General features: G+C 49.6%; 1 protein-coding gene across 2 annotated transcripts; it reads right to left on the reverse strand.

Annotated features, from left to right (window-relative positions):
• Positions 1-74: 74 nt before the first annotated feature.
• Otub2 (OTU deubiquitinase, ubiquitin aldehyde binding 2) lies at positions 75-18,677 on the reverse strand. 2 transcript variants are annotated; one of them, XM_076921317.1, is made up of 6 exons: positions 18,455-18,677; positions 6,134-6,229; positions 5,369-5,487; positions 3,505-3,589; positions 3,013-3,207; positions 75-2,250 (listed from the first exon to the last, which is right to left on the reverse strand). In XM_076921317.1, exons 1-6 carry the CDS (start codon positions 18,455-18,457, stop codon positions 2,044-2,046), a joined length of 705 nt encoding a protein of 234 aa, XP_076777432.1. In that variant the 5' UTR covers positions 18,458-18,677; the 3' UTR covers positions 75-2,043. The 2 variants fall into 2 exon arrangements, with proteins under 2 accessions (XP_076777432.1, XP_076777433.1); XM_076921318.1 differs by lacking the exon at positions 18,455-18,677 and adding an exon at positions 13,860-14,144 and having other exon boundaries at positions 1,989-2,250.
• Between the last annotated feature and the right edge of the window lie 3,972 nt (positions 18,678-22,649).

The following is a 22,649-nucleotide window of genomic DNA, read 5'->3' on the forward strand; positions in this document are numbered from 1 at the left end:
AGTGCCCTGTGGGAAGACAGTGGTGGTCTTCCTTACATAACTAGTTACCCAACATTAAGAAGCCAGACTGAAAGTTGTTTATAGAAACAGTTTTAATGCTAAGAAGATGTTTTCACTTGAGGGAAGCTGTAGGGCTTGGCCTTGGGCCTTGGACACTCACTGAGCCCCAGGCCCCATTTTCCCAGGCTGTCTGTATACTTGGCTTTTAGACCTGGTTCACTTTGAAGTGGCATGCTTCTTTGCTTCAGAGGTGAAGAAATTTGGTCAAGGTCACACAGTTGAACTCGGGCAGCTGACCTCAGCACTTGCATCTGCTTTCAGAAGACAGATAGCAGGTGCACCGCTGTTACTGTCCCCACTGGCTGTTCTGGGAGAGTGAGGAATTGGAAAATAGCTCTCAGCACCTGCGCTCCACTGTTTGCTCTAGAAAGAGCTGGCAGGACTTGACTGTAACCTAGCCAAGAAATTGCTATGCTTGGCCAGGCTTTAGCATGTTCTCAAGCCCATCCCCCTGTCCCCAGACCCATCTGAGCTCCTGTGGAACATCCCAGGCCGTCCATCAGTCAGGCATCCTGTACTCATACCATTAAGCCTGGAAATGGATGATACTGGCTGAAGACAGCCGTGGAAATAGGTGCCCACTCTTGTGGGCTACCTGCTGTAGATACCTAGGTCAGGGTGGGACACGGAACACTTCAAAAGCTGAAGGGCAGATTTACACTCCTGTGCCAGCAATAGACTCACTTAGCTGGAACCTTTGGATCTAAATGTTGGCAGAGGGCTGCCCAGACATCTTGGTGCTTTTGACTTAACACCAAACAAAAGGACAGATACAAATCTGAATTATAGAAGACTCAGGATGAGGATCCTGCGCCCAGCCCTGTGTGCAGGCTGTCAGCAAACCCTCCCAGTAGCACCAGTAGTCTAATTCCTGCAGAGTGAAGCATGAGCGAAGGAAGGACTAGGGGTGGTCCCACAGCTGTCCTACAGAGGAGGGTGTGGCTAGCGGCTGCCAGTGTGTCCTCAGGTGGACTCCTAAAGGCCTTGAAGCAGCAAGACAAGGTAAGTGACTATTCAGGGGCACGTGCAGAGGAAGAAATGTCCTGCTGCCAACTCCTATGGCTTGTCTGTCCTTCCCTGCCTAACTACCTATGGAGCTGAGCTGGGGAAAACCACAGAGCCTTGTGAAACCTGTTCTCAGCCCTTCTAGGTCCATGCTGCACAGACCCAGCCGACTACCTAGACCTCCTTCTAGAATTTACGGGGGGGTGGGGGGGGCACAGCAATAGCCCCTTGGTCCCAGACATGGGCACACTGATTCAGGTACAGACCCTGGTCCTTGGCAAGCCTTATCCAGGTGGGAGTGAGAGCAGAACCCTGAAGGGCCTGTCCTCCAGAGTCCTGAGTTCTGGTCCTGAGAGGTAGAGGGACCTCACAACCTGAGCTTCATGCTGAAGGCTGAGCAAGTCCTTTTCTGGACTTTGGTAAAAAGTCTTTGTTTTTGTTCCCTCTCTCCTTCAGTGGATGGGAAAGTACAGCCACCATGAATGAAAAACCACCTCACATTCAGACAGTCTACCATGACCCACCCAACATAGCCAGGCTGGACTCTTCGTAGGTCTAGTAAGTCACCTGAACTTGACACGACAGCTGACCTGAGCTTTTCTCCCCTATGAGGGCCACTGCCCTGGGTGAGGACAAGCCCGATAGTCCCCGATTTCACACAGCAGCATATCAACACTGTCAGGAACCTCTTCCAGATAAATAAGTCCAACGAGGTTCTTGAAGGACATGGGTACAGAGACAGGGTTTCTGGCCTTATGGTCCAGAGTCAGCAGGCATTATATCATCTATCAAAATAAATACTAAAATTCCTATTAAGTTATCACAGTCCATAGTGGGCACAGGTCTCAGTTCAGTGTGGCTTTACCCAGAAGGCTATGTTTTCTAGTTGTCTAAATCACTCAAAAAATTGCCAAGGCAGAATGTTCCATTCAGAATGCAGTCCATTGGATGACAGGCTCTGGCATAGCCTAAAATTAATCAGTGTTTTTCAGCTGCATAGAGGATGTTGTAGTGGGATGTTTTATAGAGCAGATAAACAGAAGGGATGGCAGCCTCGGGGAACACGTGGTGGTTCAGAGCGGTGTCCATCTCGTCGACATACTCGACCTGCAGAGCAATGTTGAGTGCCTGCGACAGGGCTGTGATCTGTACGTGGTCACACTCCATGGCCATGGGCTCTACTTCCTGCAAAGCCAAAATAAAATACTTAGGAGGGAGGCCGGGCCAACGGGGTGTGTGCAGCCCTGGCTCCCAGGATCACAGTCACCTATTCTGTGCCAGGGTGGTGACGCCCACCTGTCACGGAAGCAACACAGCCAGACACTGCTAGTGTTGCAGAAGATGAAGGGAAACCATTTTTATCCCAGGCCCTTGACAGAATGTGCAGAAGAGGAGGGATCTTTCAGGCTGGCATCAAAAACTTAAGAACTAAAAGGACCCTAAAGTCAGAGGCTTCCAAGTACAATCAGCCTGCAGAGGCCAGAGCCTGGGGGTGAGTCCTGATGCTTCAGAGACAATAGAGAGGCAGAGGTGGTGGCAGGCCAGCATGTGTATCCCACAGAGAGCAGCTGCTCTCCTGCCTGTGGTAACCACCATTTAAATTAGGGGCCCAGTACCTCCTAATTAAAACAAAAAATCCAGATAGCCATATGATATCTTATGATATGTTTCTTCAGAAACAAGAGCCCATCATAAGGAAAATGTGACAGGGACTGGTCCTCTGCAGCTCAGTCCTGCGATCCCAGAGATTCCCTGGGATTATAAGCAGCCAGCTCAAGCCTCAGAGCTCAGACCACTCAAGGAAGATGTCTCCAGCAGGCTAACCTCACTAGTTGGCACTGTAAGGGCGTAACTCTGGGCAGAAACAGTAGACCTGGAGTGTGTAAGGACAGACAAGCAAAGCCTAGGCTGGGAGCTACATCACCAAGGAGGATCCTAGGGACCTACGTGAGTGCAGAAGTCTTTGATGTCCATCTCCTCATCGATGAAATGTCGGAAGAAGTCAGCTCGGTTCCTGATGAAGGCCGACGTGAGGAGGCGTAAGAACTGCACGATTCGGTCCGAGGAGCTCTGGTCATTGAACACCTTCAGCAGGCTGGACACTGAGCTATCCTTCTCTACCAGCTCTACCACACTGTAAAACTTTACACCGCCCCACCATCAGGGCAGACCCGGCTAGCACCTGCCCCCAGCACCCCAGGGAACCCCCTCATTTTGAAACTGCAAGTATTAGTGTTGAAGCCCAGAGACACATCTGGGCCCTGGCATTGAGTCCCCATCCACCACACATTCAGAATGGCAGGAGGCTGGCAGTCCTCCGATCTGAGGTCCCCTGTATTCACATATCCCCACAAGTAGGAAATGACCCTGCCCTGTCCCGTCTGCTCTGCCCACGTGGAGGGCCTTGGTCCTCAACCAGTGTGGCTCAGGTGAACTCACAGCATTAAAGAAGTTTCTGAACTTGTGTTCCTCAAAGCCGGCAGCCAGAAGGTCGTTTGGGGTCTGTAGCACACGCTCTTTGAACCTGGAGGGAAGGAGACCTGATGGTCACAAGGGGGAAACGCAGGGTGCTGATGTGACAGGCAACTGCTTAGTCCACACCAGCAGCACAGAAACACTTCCTCAGGTGCTGCCTTCCCTGCCGTAAATGACTCCATTTCTCAGATGAAGAAACTGAGGCCGTCACAACATTCTCCCCCAGATAGGGCCATTCTGTTTCAAAAGCTTCCTCCCTAGATCTGTGGTCCCACTTATCTGTCCTGGTCATGTCCTTCTCTTTCCCTCCTCTCCTTCACAGAGACCTCCAGAGCAACCAACAACACTCCTCCCATGTCACAAATTTGCTGGCCTCTGCCCGTGACACTGCTCCTCATAAGGTTGTGTCTCCCTCATCTTCAATGTCATACTGGCTGTCCATCTACAGCCAACCCCCATGTGCACTTTACCTGGACAGGGCCTGTTAGGCCCCGGCGACTCCTCCCCTCCTTGGGAGCTGCCAGTGCACCGCCCACTTTAAGCTAATGAACTGTAATTTTAAGACTTTTACCAGCCAGGAGTTAGCATCCCTTTACTGAAACCCAAATGGGCAAAGGTACAAGGAAATAAACCATACTGAAAACCAGATGGGGAGATGGCTCGTTGTTAAGGAACACTGGTTCTTGCAGAAGATCCAGGAGATTTCCAGCACAACCTCACAACCCTCTGTAACTCCAGTTCCAGATCAAATGCCCTCTTCTGACCTCTTCTGGCACCAAGGACACATCACGTACATGCAGGCAAACACCCATACAATAAGTAAATATAATTTTGAAAATAAAAAAGAATACTCGAAGCCCAGTCACCTGTTCAGTACTCATGATGCTTCTGGGCGGCTAGGAATGTTACATATGTGAGGTGGGAATGCCATGGACCCCAGGATGTGCCTGTCCCTCAGATCTCTGCTCTGGCTGCTCCTATGGGGTAGCCTAGCGCCAGTCCTAATACCAGCGTGCTCACCTATCAGGTCAGGCCTCCTTGCCGTCAACCCCAGCCTCATGGCTGCTGATACACATTCCTCTGGTGCGTAGCCCCATCCTGTCACCAGCCACAGGGCCCTCGTGAGCATGGTGAGACACCTGACCAAGTAAAGCAGCTCTTCATTAACCAAAGGACCAGCCTGGCACTGGGCTGTCCTTGCTCACTATCTGGGTCAAGGGCCAGCAAGAGGGCTTGGTAAAGTGGCTGCCCTTCCATGCAGTGGGAAGAGAAGACTCCTAAAGTTATCCGCTGGCCTCTGTGCACACACCACAGTGTGCCCTCACAGACACACACACACACACACACACACACACACACACACACACACACACACACACGAACATGATCAAGGTCAGCAGGAACAATCTTCCTCCTTTTGTATTCTTTCTTTTTTTTCTTCCTTTCTTTTTTTCTCTTTCTTTCTTTTCTTTCTCTTCCTTTTCTTTTTTCTTTCTTTCTTTGTTTCTTTCTTCTTCTCTCTTCTTCCTCTCCCTTTTCTCCTCCTCCTCTTTCTTGTGTTGGTGTTTGAAACAGGGTTTTACTTAGTGCTACCACATCTGTTTTTCATTTTTGTAGTAAATACCAAGTACCCACCCAATGCTGCCTGAAGAGGCAATGCCGAAGGAAGTGTCAGACAGATACAGACGCCTTCCTCAGCCTCTGGGCTGCCATCAACACCCTCACAGTGGGCAGCTAGGTTTCCAGGCAAGTCACACCTCTACCCCTGTCACACAAGCCTGGTCCAGCACAGAGAAGCAGAGGAGTCTCACGCACAGGTCCCACTCACTTGAGGACCTCTCTGCTCTTGCCCAGCAAAGACTCCAGGTAGGAATAGCCCAAGGCCCTGTAGAAGCAGTTTCCGTCTCCTTTGGTCTTTCGGATTGAGGTAAATCTTTTGCTGAGTTCCTAAGGGGAGAGAAAGACACATGGACCTCAGCACGACATTGGTGTGGCTGGCCACTGGCCTGTCCACGGCTCCCTCCCTTCAGGGTTCCCACCCTCATCCGGTCTCACAGATACACAAATACACTGAGGTGTCAGACACAGGATGTCAGCTCCTGGGCATGAGCCAGCTTCAGTCGGGGGAGGGGCCACAGAATTAGATGATAGTAACAGGGTTTGAGGACAGGAGCTGGGGTGTCCTGGGTCAGAGACATCCATACCAGACTTTGGCAGTCAGGGAAGGCTTCCTGGAGGAAGCTGGCAGCTGAGTGGGGGTGAGTGACAGGGAGGCTGCAGATCGCTAAACAACCTTGGCTGTCCTATAAAGGTTCCTCAATGGCGTGAAGAGTGCTGGACCACACAGAATCATAAAGACTCAAGCAAGTGAATCCAGCTCTTAGAAACGGTGCTTAGCTTTAAAATGTATGGCGTTCCCACAGAGAGAGGCTCTTTCTCAGGCCAACGCACAATGTCAGAATGATCGAAGTGTGTTTCAGTTTGCACCCGATCCTGGCCCAAAGTCCACGTCTCTCAAAAGCTGCCCCTTCTTTACTCCCCATCTCAGCCCTCTTTGCTTAAGGGCTCTTGGTTCCTCTACCCTCTGCCCCACCTGGATTTTCCTCTGGTAAATCCTATTTTCAGGGTGATCCCGAAGAATGGATAGAATGTCACATTTTTCTGATATTAGGTTGAAAGATGTTTCACTCTGAAAGATAAAGAAGAAACGGTGAGCTGGCTTCAAGGACGCCGGCAGGGCTCACAGAGCTGATGGTCTCAGAACAACCAGGTACACAACCCAGAACATGGCCTGTTCTCTCAAAGGATGTGTGAGCGAGCATATGGCCAGCATCCTAGGGACCATTGCCTGAATGGTCTTAGTCCCAGGGCAGGGACAATCAGGACTGGCACCATCATGAAGTGACCTGGTTATAAAGAACTAACCTTATAACTTGCTAACATTCATTTCATAATATTTAACACCTTGGACTTAATAATTTCTGTGCTGGAGTATGTTTCTACTTCATTCATTCCTTCATTCATTCACTCATGCATTCTTTTCTTTACTCATCCCCTGATCCCCCCAGTTCCTGTGTCAAGCTTGGCATCACCACTTACTGGCAATACCGGAGTATTCCTACCCTTACACAAAGGCCAGTAAGTAATACCACAGGGTAAAGGTTAGCTGTGAGGTGACCCCATGTGGCACTGGAAGGTGTGTGTGAGGTGCCAGGGAAAGGATAAAAATTTGAGTTTACACAAGGGCTGGGGCATTGGGGATATCTACCCATACTACCTACCAGTGTTGCCCAGCTCTGAATCAGGGCCAGAACCAAGTCTGGCACATGTCTGTGGAGAGTCAAGGTCTCTAAGCCTTGGAAGGATGAAAGCAGGTGGGAGACAGGGCAGGGGATGCCATGGATTGAGGAGTGGCAGCTGCCTCCCCACCTCTGCAGTTTTACTAGGCCTGGGGTGAGGGTGCTCAGGGGTTGGGGCTCAGCCAACTGGCCATGTCCTCTTGCCACCAGCCACCCAGGAATGGTGCTCTCTGCACAGGAAAATACAAAGTGTTGGTCTGCAGGGCGGTGGTGGTGCACACCTTTAATCCCAGCACTTAGGAGGTAGAGATAGGTGGATCTCTGAGTTCAAGGCCAGCCTGGTCTACAAAGCAAGTTCCAGGCCAGCCAGGGCTACACAGAGAAACCCTGTCACAGAAAACAAAAACAAACAAACAAACAAAAATTTCAGGGCCAGTGAGAGGATTCAGATTGCTAACAAGCCTGACCACCTGAGGCTGATCTCAGGATTCCACATGGGGAAAGAAGAAGCAACCCTCACAAGCTGTCTTGTAACTTGTGTCAGTGGTGGTTTGTGTACACACACACACACACACACACACACACACACATTCTGTCTCTCTGACTCACACACTGTCTCTCACACAAACACACACACACACATATATGTATACACACACATACACAATATACACACTGTTACATACACACACTCTCTGTCTCTCTGACTCATATACACAGTGTTACACATGAACACACACACATACACACATTCTGACTCACATACACACAGTCTCACACATGAATACACACATACATGCACAATATACACACATTGTCACATCCTCTCTCGCTCTCTCTCATACACACACATACACATACATTCTCTTTGATTCATATACCTACACACTGTCTCTCACACACAAGCACCCACACAAATAAATATATATATGCACATACATACACAATATACACACATTCTGTCAGGTACATACACTCTGCCCCCCCACACACATACCCACACACTGTCTCACACATGAATACACACACACACATACACAATATACACACATTCTGTCTGTCTCACACACACACACACACACACACACACACACACACACACACACACACATTGCTCTTTAAGTGCTATTTGACCCATGTCAAGAGTTTCCAGAGGCTGGAGAGATGGTTCAGAGATTAAGAGCACTGTCTGCTCTTCTGGAGGTCCTGAGTTCAATTCCCAGCAACCACAAGGTGGCTCACAACCATCTATAATGAGATCTGGCGCCCTCTTCTGGCCTACAGGATACATGCAGGCAGGACGCTGTATACATAATAATGAGTTTCCATCTTAAAATAAGAGTTCTGTAGATGGGGGCATGGCTCTGTGGATACAGCACTTGCCTTGTAAGTGTGAGGATCAGAGTTCAGATCCCCAGGATATATATTCAGGTTAGATGAACAACCTGCCTATGATCCCAGTTCTCAAAGGATTGGTGGTACAGGGGATTCTTGGGACAAGCTGACAAGCTAGATTACCCAACTAGGTGTATTCTAGGCACATACAAAAGTCTGCTGGGGCTTCTGGGGAAGCTTTTGGTTTGAGAGAAAAAGAACAGAGATGCTGATGCAATGTCTACTTTACAGCAGCCATCCTACGACCCGAGGTTGAAAGTGAACATAGGGAGGATGGTTTGATGATCTGCCGCTACCCTAACCCCAAGATGTGTGACATGGTGACAGGTGCCATCATTGGGCACTACTGTGTTCCAAGACCAGGAGCAGAGGCTCACATGGCCCATTGTCTCCATTATCCCAGCACTCTAATGAGGTGGTGATTACCTGTTTTATTTTTCGTTTGCTTTGCAGAGCTAGGGATGAACCCAGGGCCTTACACATGCCAGAGAACAGCTAACACCCTCAGTCTGCTGCTACCTTCCAATGCCTGTGCCCGGAGTCATGTAGGAACTGTCCCTTGATACAATGCAGTAAGCATCATACACTGGCCAGGCTCTTGGGCACGCTGAGCTCCCATCAGGAAGTCGGGGGAGGAGAGGACAGTGTCTCTGGGGAGCCGCAGAAGTGCGAGGTTGGACGCAGCCTCTGGGTAAGGAGGCCCCACACTGCCCTGGACAGGACACTCCTTTGTGGTCTGCCAGATGAGTCCTTTGAGAGCTCTGGCATCTGGGCTGTCCATGTCTGAACTTCATACTATCACTTCCTAGCTCAAACAACCTGACCTTGGCGGTGGGTTTAAAATATACATGTGTATATTTAAATATATAATATATAAAACATATAATTATGTATATATTTAATATATTAATAATAACTATACATGTAGCTATATATAAAATATATATTTATTTATATAATATATATTTTTATATATTTAGAAATATATATATATATTTCTAAATCATGGAAGCATGACATCATTTACATAACACACAGCTGCTGGTGTGCAGTTAAGTCTGCTAACACTGAGTTGAAGACACAAATCCCCATGGGGCAATATTGTTCTGAACAGCCCTCGCCACACCTTGTGTGAATGGCAAGGTGACCCACGGGCCCCTTGCCTGGCAAGTGGCCACATGTTCTGCTTGACCAAACTCCTTCTTGCTCCCTTGTTCATTCATTCGTGTCTTGCTACCTGCTTTATGACTCGTTGTTTATAGAAGTATTTTTACAGATGGCTGACTTAAAAACGGTGCATGGGCTTTCCAAACAACAAGCTACAGAGCACAACGTCCCGACTGTATTTAATGAACTTGCACTCAATCCTGGCCCCAAACAAAACCCAGAAATGAAGATGTCAGGGGCATAGGGAACACAGAAAAAATGCCCAGCCAGCCATATTTACTTGACAGCTTCTGAGAAGGTATCAGAGAGCCAGGAAAGAGGAACTCCATTCACCCTCAGAGAGGAGTCCTGAGGAGAGAGGGACTATACAAGGGAAGGCTTCCCAGGGCTTGTGCTTGGCATAGTAGCTAACCTTCCTGGGAGCTATTTGAGGCTGTCACACTAACAAACAGCATCAGGACCAGCTCTGAGCTGTTGAGTGGTACACTCTTTTCCATCTCAAGAGTGTTCAAAGTTTATCTCGTGTGTCCCTAATCAGTGTTGTGTCTCCAACCCCCTGCCCCTCACTCATGTCCCGACCCCCCAAGGTCTATGTGGTATGTCTTTTGAAATGTATGTCTTTAAAGAGTACGGTGGTAGAATGTACATAACATGAAACCATTTCGTTACCATTTCAGTCATTTTTATGCTCACAGCTCTGCTGCCTTAAGTACCCTCCCATCCCCCCCTCCCTATCTTTGGAAACCACCCCTTTCTACTTTCTACTTTCTTTAGAGTACAGATGAGATGAGATGTACTTTCCAATTTTTTTAAAAAATGGAGTTGTATGGTTTAAATATATTGCATATATATTATAACAGACACACACACACACACACACACACACACACACACTAACTTTACTGGATACAATTTAAAAACCAACCCTGGATGAGTATGACAATAGCCCATAATCCTATTATCCAGGAGGCTGAGGCAGGGGGATGGTAAAATTGAGGCTAATATAGGCTACACTGCAAGACTGTCTCAAGGGAAGAATAGGGGAGAGGAAGGGAAGGAGGAAGGTAGATGGGTCTTGGGGTTGGCATCTAGTGTCGCCCAAGTGTATATGTGGACATCCTAGTGACAAGCAGGTTTCCACCCCGGAAGTCCCTAAAACACTCAAGTCCCCACCCAAACGCACTGGCATTCCTGGGTGAGACCAGCCTCAAGATCCAGGAAGAACCTTGGAGCAGTATCAGTTCACTAGTCCGTGAACCTGGAATGATGCTCTGGGTTTTGACCTTGGCCAACATTAATTGGTGTTTGCTTTTAAAACCCTAGCTGAAGACTTCCAGATTGTTCTAGAGAAAAGGAACAGAGACAGGTCACCTCTGACTGTCGGGTCAGACCTCACCAGGCCACAGCGATGACACTGGCTCTTTAATTGCTGGGTTGCAAACAGATGCTAATTAGTGAAGCTGGGCAGGCAGGCCCTGGGCTTGGCAACTGTTTTAGCAGCGGACATGAGGGATGTGTTTCACGGACCAAACCTATAGCCAGGCCTCAGCTCACACCTCTGCCTACCAACCGCATCTGCTAGCCAGCCATTCTGCCGTGCATCTGAGCATGCCCACATCCCAGGCTCAGCAGCACCCATCAGACCCAGCAGGCAGGTCATCTTTCTCTGGGCAGCTTGAGCAGGGTTGACTCAGCAACTAGGCCCCAATGCCACCACTCACCACACAGCCTGACCTCAAGGCACCTAGGAAAGCTGGAAATGCCAGCCCCACCTGCCTGCCAAGCAGGTTCAGAGCCTCAACCTCTCCTATAGGAAGGCTCACATCCTTGCCAGAGGCCACCCAGAGTTGAACCCTGGCCCTGCCTGCTCACCTGGAGTCCTCACGGGTGTGCTTTTCAGTGTCTACTTGGGGACTGGGAAGGTAGCCGAATGGGTAAGGAATTCACTGCGTAAGCATAAAGGCCCCGGGTTTTGTAACACAGCAACTGTGTAACCTGTACTTGCCATGCGCCTGAACCTCTGCACTGGGAGGAAGATGTAGAGACAGTCAGCTCTCAAGACTGATGACTGGTCAGTCCAGCTAGTGAGCTAGCTTCAGGTTTAGTGGAAAGACCCCATCTCAGAAATCAGAGGAGTTGAGGAGAGGCCTCAGTGAGTAAGGCGCTTGCTGCCCAAGGGAGACAAGAGTTCAGATCCCCAGAACTGATGTGTGACAGCTACCTGCAATCTCAGCCCTCAGGAGGCAGAGATGGGATCCCTGCAGCAAGCTGGCTAGCTCGACCACCCAGAATCGACAAAGTCCAGGCTCAGCAAGAGACCCTGTCTAAATAAGCAGTGATGGAGAGGGAAACACCCAGTGTCAACTTCTGGCATCTGCATGCGGGAATACATACGTGCATGCAAATCCATAGATACATGTGCCCACACAGTTATGAAGCAGGTTCATATGCACACTACACACATGTGCATGCATTAAACTTTTAAAAGAAAAATGATAGAGGAAGATATCTGATGTCAATGTCTGGCCTCCACACTCATGTGCACAGGTTGGTACAATCCTCTATCATGAATACATACCTATACAGGGATACACATACACCTATCGTGAATACATACCTATACAGGGATATACATACACCCAAATCTCTTTCTCTCTCTCTGTCCTCTCTCTATATATATGCGTGTGTGTGCGTGTGTGTGAATATACATTTACATGTATGCATGTGTATATGTATGAATATATACATATGCATTTGTATATATGTATATATGAATATTCAGATATGGATGTATATGAATACACATATGGTATGTTCAAAAGTCCATTAATAATGAGGTGACTTAAGCCAAAGATCACTGAAGCCACAGGTACAGGGAGACCTGTTTCCCTAGAGGACCCATTCCTGCTCTAACACCTGGGGACAACTGTGGTTGTCACAGAACACCACCACTTGACTTCTTTGAAACTGGAGCCGGGCAGTGGTGGCTCACGCCTTTAATCCCAGCACTTGGGAGGCAGATTTCTGTGTTCGAGGCCAGCCTGGTCTACAGAGTGAGTTCCAGGACAGCCAAGGCTATACAGAGAGACCCTGTCTCGAAAAAAAAAAAAAAAAAAAAAAACTGGAAATCGGAATTCCAGTCTCCTCCATAAAGGCAAGCTGTGGACAGGCTGTGCTTTCGGGACCTTCTGGACGCTGCTGCAATGCAGGCTGCTTTTCTCAATTCCTAAAGGCAGCCTAGGCGCTCTGCCTGAGTTTGACCCTTGTGACCTATGTGGTGGAAGGAGAGAACTGACTCTTGCAAGTTGCCCTCTGACCTCCACACATACTCCATGTCATGCCTGCACCCAACCCCCACCCCCTACACACACACACACACACACACACACACACACAAATAAATACACGTTAAAGGCTGTCTGGCTTTCGTGATGGATGACCCCTTTCTCTCACCTTTCTTTTCACGGTCCCCTTACCTTCCCCTCCTCTTTCTTGTAGGGATCCTAGTGGTGACCTCTCTGTGCCATCCTTGATAACTAAGGGCAATCTTCCACTTCTTCCCCTTAACTGAGTCACTTTGGAACCTCTCCTGCCATGGTAATATATCCCAGATGCTATGGAACAGGATACGCTAATCTTTGTTGACAATCACTCGGCTTACTTCGTGACCCTTCTCTGTGGGGCCAACCCCTTATCTTAGTTGCTGGCTGTTTTCAGAGCTCCTGAAGCTGGGCTCTGCCTCCCTCAGATAACGTGAACTTGTGTGACATCTTTGAGTGGCCTCCTGGTCTTAGCTCCAGCCTTACCTCTCCCTAGAACTCCAGCCTCAAATAGCCTCTTCTGATTCATTTACCCTTAATTACTCTGTTGCCTCTTCTGTCTCCACTAGGCTTCTCTAGCTCCTAGGACACCCCTCCACCCACCAGAGTGTACCCCCAAATCCAGGAGCACTCTCCCATTGTCTCACCCTGCCCCACTAGTTCCTGAGAGCCCTCACCATCTCCCACAAGGAGGACGCAATGCACCCTGGGCTCAGGGATTCCTCTGCCAGTCAGCCTCTCGTTCTCAATGAGCAGTCAGCACAGGCTGCTTACCAGGCAGGGCCTTTCCTCAGTACTCTCTGCTGGGCTTAGATGTTTGTTTAACTGCCAACGCCATGGTATCAAAAGGCAGCACTCTGCCTTCAATGACTGGACTAACGTCACGATCGTAAATTTATCCAGTGTCAACTCAGTTTCCCTTGCCTCCCCTTCTGCCAAGCTATGCCTTCCTTCATTGTAAGAAAGCAGGAAGCCCCTGGCCTGATGCCGGCACTTCATTTTAGGACTTCCCAGCTTCCCAAGCTGTGAGCCTGATAAAGCCGTTTGGCGTAAACGGCCCAGTGTTAACCTATTACCACAATACAACCAGGCTAAGACATGGCCAGGAGTCAGGAGCAGAAGCTGCCATAACTAATACCTGCAGACATGAAGGCTTCGGGGGAGGGGAGTGGCTACAGCTGGGACACTTCCCAGGATGATGCTGGAGTAGCCTTCGCAGCTGTGAACAGACCACGGAGGGCGACTTTGGTGTGGGTAAGACAAGACGGGGAGCAGAAGGTAAAGTGGGAGTCTTCCCAGAAGATTCTGTGTGAGAGCGCCGGCAGGAACTGGCACAGAAGAGGCCATGAGGACGTAGCCTCAGATGGAAGTGAGGAATGAAGTCCTGGAGACTGGAAGGAAGGGCCATCTCCTGAAGTAGCAAAGAACTTGGCTGCAGGGTGTCCTTGCCCCAGGTCTACATGGGAAAACAGAACTTAACAATGAATTAGGAAGGACCCTGTGGCAGAAGCCTAAGATGGCGGTGTTCGGGTTGCGGTGTGGGTTCCCATGTCAGCTACTAAATCGGGAGAGGAGAGACATGGTGTGGGTTAAGACAGGATTCCTAATCGAAGAGAGTGAAGGTCTTGGGAAACTCGCAGCTCGACTAAGTAAAAGAAGGACAGAGCATCTTCACACCAAGGGTGTGGCCCCGAGGCTGGCCACCACTAAAGATAATAGCACAGACTTGAGCTCAGTATCACTCAGGGAGACAGGAGGTAGAAAACCCACACACACAAATATGGCAGAGAACCATAGACTGTCTACACCTAGAGAGCACCTTCCAGGGAGCCCCTCAAGGGTTCCCACATTTCAGGGCAGCAGGCCACCTGGGTGACCAGCTGTGGCAGGGCCTGGGGAGGACTGCTACTCTAGTGGCCAAAGCTGTGGTCTTGGTGGAGAGTCCACATGAACAGGTCCCGAGGCCTGCAGAATGACAGTGGGTGTGGTACACAGCATGGAGACCAGAATAAGCAGACACAGTCTCCACTAGGGTGATGCCCACGGCAGAGAAGGCCATGGGGATGTAGTATGGCTGATAGGAGCTACTGCCTAGGCTGAGCCCCGTGAATTCCAGGGTGGGCACTTCCAACAGCCACCCAAGTGGCATGGGCGGAGTGCAGACTCAACGATTATTCTGGAATGTGATTTGCTGAATTGGGTGTCAGACTCAACGAGGTTTGAATGTCTTCTCCAAACCAACTCGTAATTCAGCTGCCAATGTGACAGTTTTTCAGAGGTCACGGGGTCTGGGGACTCCCCTCTCACGACATGATTCACACAGCCATCACAGGGAAGGGTTTTCTCGAGTCCACCCTCCCCTCCTACCATACTATGACATAGCAAGAAGACACGTGGGCCCTCACCAGAGGCTAGTAGCTTGATGAACTTCCCAGATGCCTGCAGAACCAGAAGCCAATAAATGTCTGCTTATTATAAATCACCCAGTCTATGACACTGTGGCAGTGCGAAACTTTTTAGGCCCCCCACTGATTTACTTGACAACAACCTCTCATCTGGCCCTGGTACACCTAGGTGCTCCAGTCACAGTGGCTGCCTTGTCCCTCCAACCGGATACACACTCTACCTCAGGGTCTCTGCTCCTCTTTCTTCTGTCTCCATGTTCTTCTGCCTCTTTAGACGGCTTGGGAGATGCCGCCTCAGCAGAGAAGCCTCCCTCCCACCCCCCACCATCCAACGACCTTATCTTGCTTATTCAAGACAGGATCTGACAGGTGGGCTCACTGGCTGATGTGTGCTGTCTCCCTCCACTCCAAGGCCATCTCCACAAGGGTAGGGACCTGTCATCTGTCACTGACGGGTCTCCACTTCCACGGACCTTGGAATGCATTCTAAAAACGTATCCCGAGTGCTTTGAGCTGAATCACTGAAGCCAGAGCTCCAGACCTCAGAATGCAACTTTATTTTGGAATAGGATCATCACTGATATAATTAGTTAAGATGAGTTCACAGTGGAGGAGGCTGGGTTACCAGCCCCATGACTAGCTTCCTTATTAAAAGAGGAGTCTAAACACACGTACAGGAGAGAACCATCTGTGGATGGGTTCCTACGTCACAAGTCAGGCTACTGCTGGAAGCTTGGGGAAGCTGGGAATAGAACATTCCCAAACAGCTTCAGAGGGACTGTGCCCCTCCCTGCACATTCACCTGAGACTCCAGTCTCCAGACTCATCAGAAAGCCAGTGCCTGTGGGTCTCGCCCATGGAAGGGTTTTGTTGCCGTAGCTCTGGCAAGCATGCTGAATGAGCAAGCCTGCCTCTCCCTCCAGCTGGCCACCCACGACCCGGCATCAGACAGAGCTAGCAACCATTTCATATGCATCACAAAACGCTAACAGTTCCCTCATGTGCAGACAACCCAAACTCCACGGCCCAGCATGCAAATCCCTGCACAGGATGCTCAGACCCCATCCAATTTCCCAGATTCACTACTCTGGTCTCCCCCAGTCTCCTGAATCTTACATGGATCAGCCGCTTACTCTTCCCAAGATGCCCACTCTTGACCATGTCGCATGGCAGTCCCCCTGCTACCTAGAATGTTCTCTCTCCCCAGTCCTTCCTGAAGACCCCTGTACAACCTCCAGCACCAGCTCTTCCTACCGGTGGAGTGTGCCATGCTCCTGGACTGTGCAAGGCCCCTATTGGACTCTCAGGCTATGTCAGTAATTCAGTAGCTGTTGCCTGGCCCACCGGCATGAACTCAGGAACAGAGCAGGTGTCATGTCTTTCTTACCATTGCCCCAACATAGTCTGAGGACGCCAGCATTGGTTTATTTAATGCACGAGAAAAGGCGGCAGACGGGAATGTGTGCTTGGACTGCCTATAACTCACACTCACTCTTGTCCCCAAGAGCAAAAGCACACAGCCCTGACTCCCGAGGACTTCATGGCTTCTGCCTGGCATCCACCTTCAGGCTCAGCCCAGTGACATAGAAACAGAGGAAGATGCTGTCAGTCCCAAGACAGTCTCCTGTATCTACCACCCAAGCTGTCTAGCCTCAGCCAACATTTAAACACATTACAGTAAATCAGCCATGGGCCTCAGGACTTAACAAGGTGCCCAACACACAGTAGGCGTATAATAAATACCATATAAATAGTCTCTAGTTCCGTCCTCATGACTCCCAGACAGATGTCCTATTTGGTGGGTTTTAACTTCTCTCTCTCTCTCTCTCTCTCTCTCTCTCTCTCTCTCTCTCTCTCTCTCTCTCTCCAAGGCACCCAAACTTCCCAGAGGAAAGTTGCTTTGGGTCTCAGCAGCTACTGGTCTCCTGGGTTCAGAGCAGAACCAGCTACACTGTAAGGGACAGAAGTTGGGGTCCCAGATTCTATTGCCTTGCTGTGCTGTCTGCTACCACCAGTGGTGGCCAGAAGTCACACAGCCTCCAGAATCTGTGTGGCTAAAACTGTCATTTCACTAGCCCGATTTCCGGGCAGGTAATGCAGAAATACCTGGACCACTTTCCAAGAACAGCAGAGCAGGTAAAGCCTTGGGTACTAACAAGAACAAGCAGAAAGCTTGTGCTTCCAGTCCCTCCCGACTGTTTCTGGTTACAAACACACCACACCCCGCCCGCACCTCCCTCACCCCTTGGCTTGTAAGATGCCCTGGCTGCCCATTCACACTCAGCACAAGTTTGGCTCTGACCCTAGTCCTGCTGTGTCCCAAAGTAGTGACCCAAATGTGGGAGGGAGGGGAAAGCACGAAGAACCAGGCAACACACACACACACACACACACACACACACACACACACACAGAGTCCAGCCTTATCTAGCATGAATAAAAACCAGGGTTCAAAACCCAGCATCACCAAACAAAACAGAAAAGAGCAGGTGATCCCAGAGCTAAGTGATCCCAGGCTAACCAGTAGCACCAATGATGGTCAAGCTCCCCGGAGCTAGAAGTTGAATAGCATAGGCTAACCACCATACCCAATACCCTGTAGAAGCTGACCTCATGGCAACCTGGAGGGTAGGCTGATGCAACACGCAACATTGGACCAGAGGCTTGAGACTAAGTCCTAGCTGTCGCACCACCACAATCCCTACTAGTTTTCTCCCTGTCTGGCCTCAGTTTCCCCACTTGGACACCCTGAGTTTGACCTGGTTTGACCAGCCCAGGATCTCCTGGGCCGGCTCTGCTGGGAAGTTCTTCTAAGTCACTTTGCCTGAACTCCTAACTCATCTCTCACAACCGGGGCCCGCCTCTTCACATGTCCTGACTCTACAGACCTGTTGCCATCAGGAAACTGAGCTTACATCAAGGGGCCATAAGGCTTGCCAGGGTGGTCGGATCGCTAGTCCCTGCGGACGGTTGGCTGGGGTACAGTCAGTCTGTGGTGGCTAAGTCCTCGATGGGTGGGCTGCAAGCTGTACATACGAGTGCTACTTAACAAAGAGTATAGAGACCACAACCCCAGAGGTATCCCATTCCTCCCCAGCCAGGCACAAGCATCGGTACTTAGAGGAGGTGCCTGGGGACCACCTAGAGTGGCCACGAGGCAGCAGGGCTCAGTCCAGGCTGGCTCTTCTGGTTGCGGGTCCCTAAATGGACTGCACGGCGCACCCCGATGTTCATCATCCCGAGGGTGGAAAGGAATAAGCCTCGCGCCCGAACGCGCGGACGCACACGCGCTCAGGCGGCGCCCCCTCCCCGTCCCGCCACCACTGACCATAGTGACCGGAGCCGTCGGGCCACGTCCCGCCCCAGCGAGGAGCGAGCGGGTGCCAGGGGAGGCGCTGGGCGGCTCCGCCGTTGGGTCGGGCGGCGCGGGCCTCGCGGGTGTGGGGCGAGCGCAGAATACACCCGACCGCCCCTCAGACCGGAGCGCAGACCTCCACTGTGTCCCAGCAAGACGCACACCCCACGATTGACGTCGAAAGCCGGCAATCAGAAGCCCGGACGCGGGACGTCACAGAAAGTGGGTGGGACTGCACGCGCCTTTGGTCTGTGTTTTGGGGCCCGTTTGACAGGAGGCCGCCCTCCTTTTAAAGACACAGAGTGCCTTTAACTAGCAAAGGAGTTTGCCCAATCCGGAGAGCTGGTCCGGGTTTGCAAAGACAGAAGGACTTTTAACTAAAACTGTTCATTGAAGTCATCTGGAAGATTGGAAGGCTCTCATTAATTAATCAACGAGTTCACATAAGTATATTTCTCTCAAGATCAGAAGACACGCGCTTAGGAAATACGTTTCCAGTGACATCAAGTTACCTGCCTGCTGCTGTCTAGCTACAAATAATCTTTTACCTCTTTGTAACTCATGAATCAGACAGGCATCCAGGTAATATCTGTTGAATGAATGAACGTTTGAGATGGTTGGCGTGGCTCTGGGGGTGTAGGGGTATGTAGAAGACACAATACTGAACCAAGTATAGGTGAGTCACCCTGTGTACAAGCTCACTATTACTGGACATCAAACAGGAAATATTATTTAAAGGTTTGTTTGCCAGCCCTTGATCCCTGAAGGAGCTATTGTGGGTACTATGTGGAGAAGGAGGCTCCTGTATGTGGCACATAACTACTTTAGCAGGTTCTAGTACTTACACGGTTCTACTTCGCTGTGGTCTAAACATGGTAATGTCGGATAGACCCGGTTTTGCTCTTTTCCTGAGCTAATGGCAGATGCCTCTCATACCCTCAGAAAACTGGATAGCCAAATTGAGTGACAGCTTCAGTCAGCCCCACCAAAGGAAACAATAGACGCACCCCAGGGTTCTATGGTGCAAAGCCAAGATGGTTGGTACATTTGAAGTGATGCATGCATAATGCATTTTTCATCTTATGATGCGTGTGTGTGTGTGTGTGTGTGTGTGTGTGTGTGTGTTCCTGTGCCACATATGCCAAAGCCAGAGGTAAACTTGGGTGTCTTCCTCTGTTTCATTCAACCTTATTATTTTTATTTTCTAAGGTTTATTTTTATTAGCTGGGTGTGGTGCCATAAGCCTTTAATCCCAGCACTTGGGAGACAGTTTGAGGCCAACCTGATAGAGCAAGTTCCAGGATAGTATCTGTACATATACATATATGTATGTGTTCATTAGTTTTAATTACGTTATTGTGAGTGAATGTCCTCTAAGCCAAGCATTTGCCATCTGAAGGAGTTCATCTTTGTGCCCCTTGCAAAAGATTGCCCCATGTGTGTTTGTTGATTGTTTACACCCCAAAATAGAGGAATAGAGTAGGGAGACCCTCAACTGATTACCCAACTTCTCCACCATTATCTCCGAATGCAGCACATGCCCTGGAACTAGAGTGTGTATAGGAAGCCTGGTGTGTGTGTGTGTGTGTGTGTGTGTGTGTGTGTGTGTGTGTGTGTGTGTGTGTGTGTGTTTTGGTGGGGAGGGGGTCCTCCTTCCATCTGTGTGATTCAGGGAAGTCTTTATTACTTGTGGGTAAGGCTTTTCAGGTGCCTGTTGGGGGAGGGGAAGGAGAACCCATACCCCAGTAATTACCCATCACCTATGCTCTGTAAGGAAGTCCCATAAACTCACTGTTTCCCCAGAGCAAACTTTTGTGGAATTGTGCCTTGATTTGTCATTGAGACCTTGGGAGGAGGGGTAGACACATATCTGACCCCTAGGAAGGAATTTTAGCAACATATGTGTGGGTGCGGGTGTCTGCAAGTGGCTATGTGTGTGAGTGCAGGTACCTGTGGAGGCCGGAGGATGTGTCAGATGCCCTGGAGCTCACATTATAGACAGTTGAGAAAGCTGCCTGACACAATGCCGGGAACAGAAGTTGAGTTCTCAAGAAAAGCAGGAAGTGCATGCTCTTAACCCAGAGCTGTCACCCCAGTCCTTCCACCTTATTTTGGGGACAGAGTCTCCACTTGAACCTGGATCTCACAGATTCCATTAGGCTAGCTGGCCAGAGAGCCTCAGAGAGCCTACTGTCTCTGCCACCCTAGTATTAAGATTACAAAAGCAAGCAACCATGTGTGTATGTTTGTGTATGTATGTACACACATACACACATGTATATTATACACACACACATATATACATACACACACACATATATATATACATACATACACATATATATACATACACACACATACACACACACACACACACACACACACATATATATATAATGCTCTGAGAAAATGCTCGCTCCTTATGCTTGTGGGACAAGCCCCTTTCCAACTGAATCATCTCCCTATCCCTTTGTGATTCTTTAAGTTTGTGATTGCTTTATCAAGCACAACTCTAATACAGAGCCAAGGCACATCCATATAGGCTCACTTCCACGTGCCTATAGACACCTTTCTTCTCTCACCCTCATGTCTTCTATTACCCCCTCCCTCAACCCGGCTAGGTTCTTGTTCAAGCCAGCATCTGTGTCTTTGACACCACACCATACACTGAGTCGGGACTGTGGAGTCCAGTTGGGGTGTGGGGAGCAGCAACAGCAGCTAACTATTCACAGTCCTTTGTGTGAGGAACTCATGATCAGACACGCTGAGACCCCATACATCCCTTTACATACCTCCCCATTCCAGCATATGGAAGTTGGCCCCACATCCCTGTCCCTGTCTCATAGGGAGATGAAATTACTTGCTCAGCCCAGCTTGATATCACACACCTTTGATTCCAGGCAAAGCTGGTAGATTTCTTTGAGTTTGAGGCAAGCCTGCCTATATAGAGAGCTCTAAGCCAGCCAAGGTTACAGAGAGACCTTCCTTGTCTTATATGAAAATAAAGAAGGAAAGGAAGGAAGGGAGGAAGGAAGGAAGGGAGGAAGGGAGGAAGGAAGGGAGGAAGACTTTGCTTGCCCAAATCTACAGTACACACCTTGGCTGAGACCCAGAAGCCTGAGTACCAAACTGGAGGTGCAGAGAAACCAGGCACCGGTGTGAGAGTTGTAGACTACACCCTGCCTGCCACTGCAGGCTCTTCCTGAACTCTGGGAAGATGATTAGGGGAGAAAACGCTGCAGAAACCTGTAGTTGGTCTTTGCGACTCTGTGGACTCTTCTTTTTCCCACCCGTTATCCCCGACCGGGATTTCAGCCCCTGTCACTACATAGGAGAGAAGCAAGGAGAGTGGAGAGAGAGATACAGATCCTTAAATTCAATTTCTTTCTTTTTCTGTTTCTTTTTTGAGCACAACTACTAACAAACCGCAGCCGCACACACCCCTAGTGACCACCAAGCACCAAGCATCAAACCGCCCATGGGGCCCTAGTATGTATATACCCTCTGAAAAAATTTCACAATTCCAAATTTCTCACAATCACAGAAACTCTCTGCAGCTGGCAAAACTGTGCCTCTGCCAGTACAGGAGACAAGTCAAAGTCTGCTACCATGGATAGTTCAAAGCAGCCCCGTATCCCCACGTCTGGGATCAAAACTAAAACATACTCTTATAATATTTCTATTTAAAAAAAAAACAGAATTCTCACTATAGAAACCTCCATGCAGCTCTAAAGCTGTTTGAATGGTCCTTGAATGGGGGCCCCAGTGTAATGGTCCTTTCTCCCTGCATTTTTTACCTGGAGTTCAGGTGACTCTGTGGAGACAGAAGCTAGGGATGGCATCTGTGGATAGATGTGGCCTCACACGGTAAGAGAACAGTGAGGTTCCTAGTGAGGACCCTGGGCTTCTGTGTGGATGGCCTGTGAGGCTGGGCTGTGCTGCTCAAATGACTGGGTCTCTCCAAGGCTCTTTCTCAAGTTAGTCAAGGCAGACAGCTCTTCCAAGATCCCCACCACACTCTCTGTTTACCTCTATGAGCCCTTTGTCCCCTTGTGAATCCTAGCTTCTCTGTGGATGTTTAGGGGTTCAGAACCTTCCCCTCACTTGATCACCCTAAGCACCTTCCAACTCTTGGATAGCTCTGCTATCCAAAGCTGTCATTCTCCAC

The sequence above is a fragment of the Arvicanthis niloticus genome, chromosome 23, assembly GCF_011762505.2.
Source record: "Arvicanthis niloticus isolate mArvNil1 chromosome 23, mArvNil1.pat.X, whole genome shotgun sequence".
Taxonomy (NCBI): domain Eukaryota; kingdom Metazoa; phylum Chordata; class Mammalia; order Rodentia; family Muridae; genus Arvicanthis; species Arvicanthis niloticus.

Bases quoted from the DNA above. Each gene is read 5' to 3' on its own strand.
- Otub2 (XM_076921318.1), bottom strand. From the start codon at position 14,129: ATGGCCCTTCCTTCCAGTCTCCAGGACTTCATTCCTCACTTCCATCTG. The intron at 6,230-13,859 runs GTATTAGTTATG...TTTATCTTTCAG, and splicing joins CGAAGCCTTCATGTCTGCAG to AGTGAAACATCTTTCAACCT. The intron at 2,251-3,012 runs GTAGGTCCCTAG...TTGGCTTTGCAG, and splicing joins TCAAAGACTTCTGCACTCAC to GAAGTAGAGCCCATGGCCAT.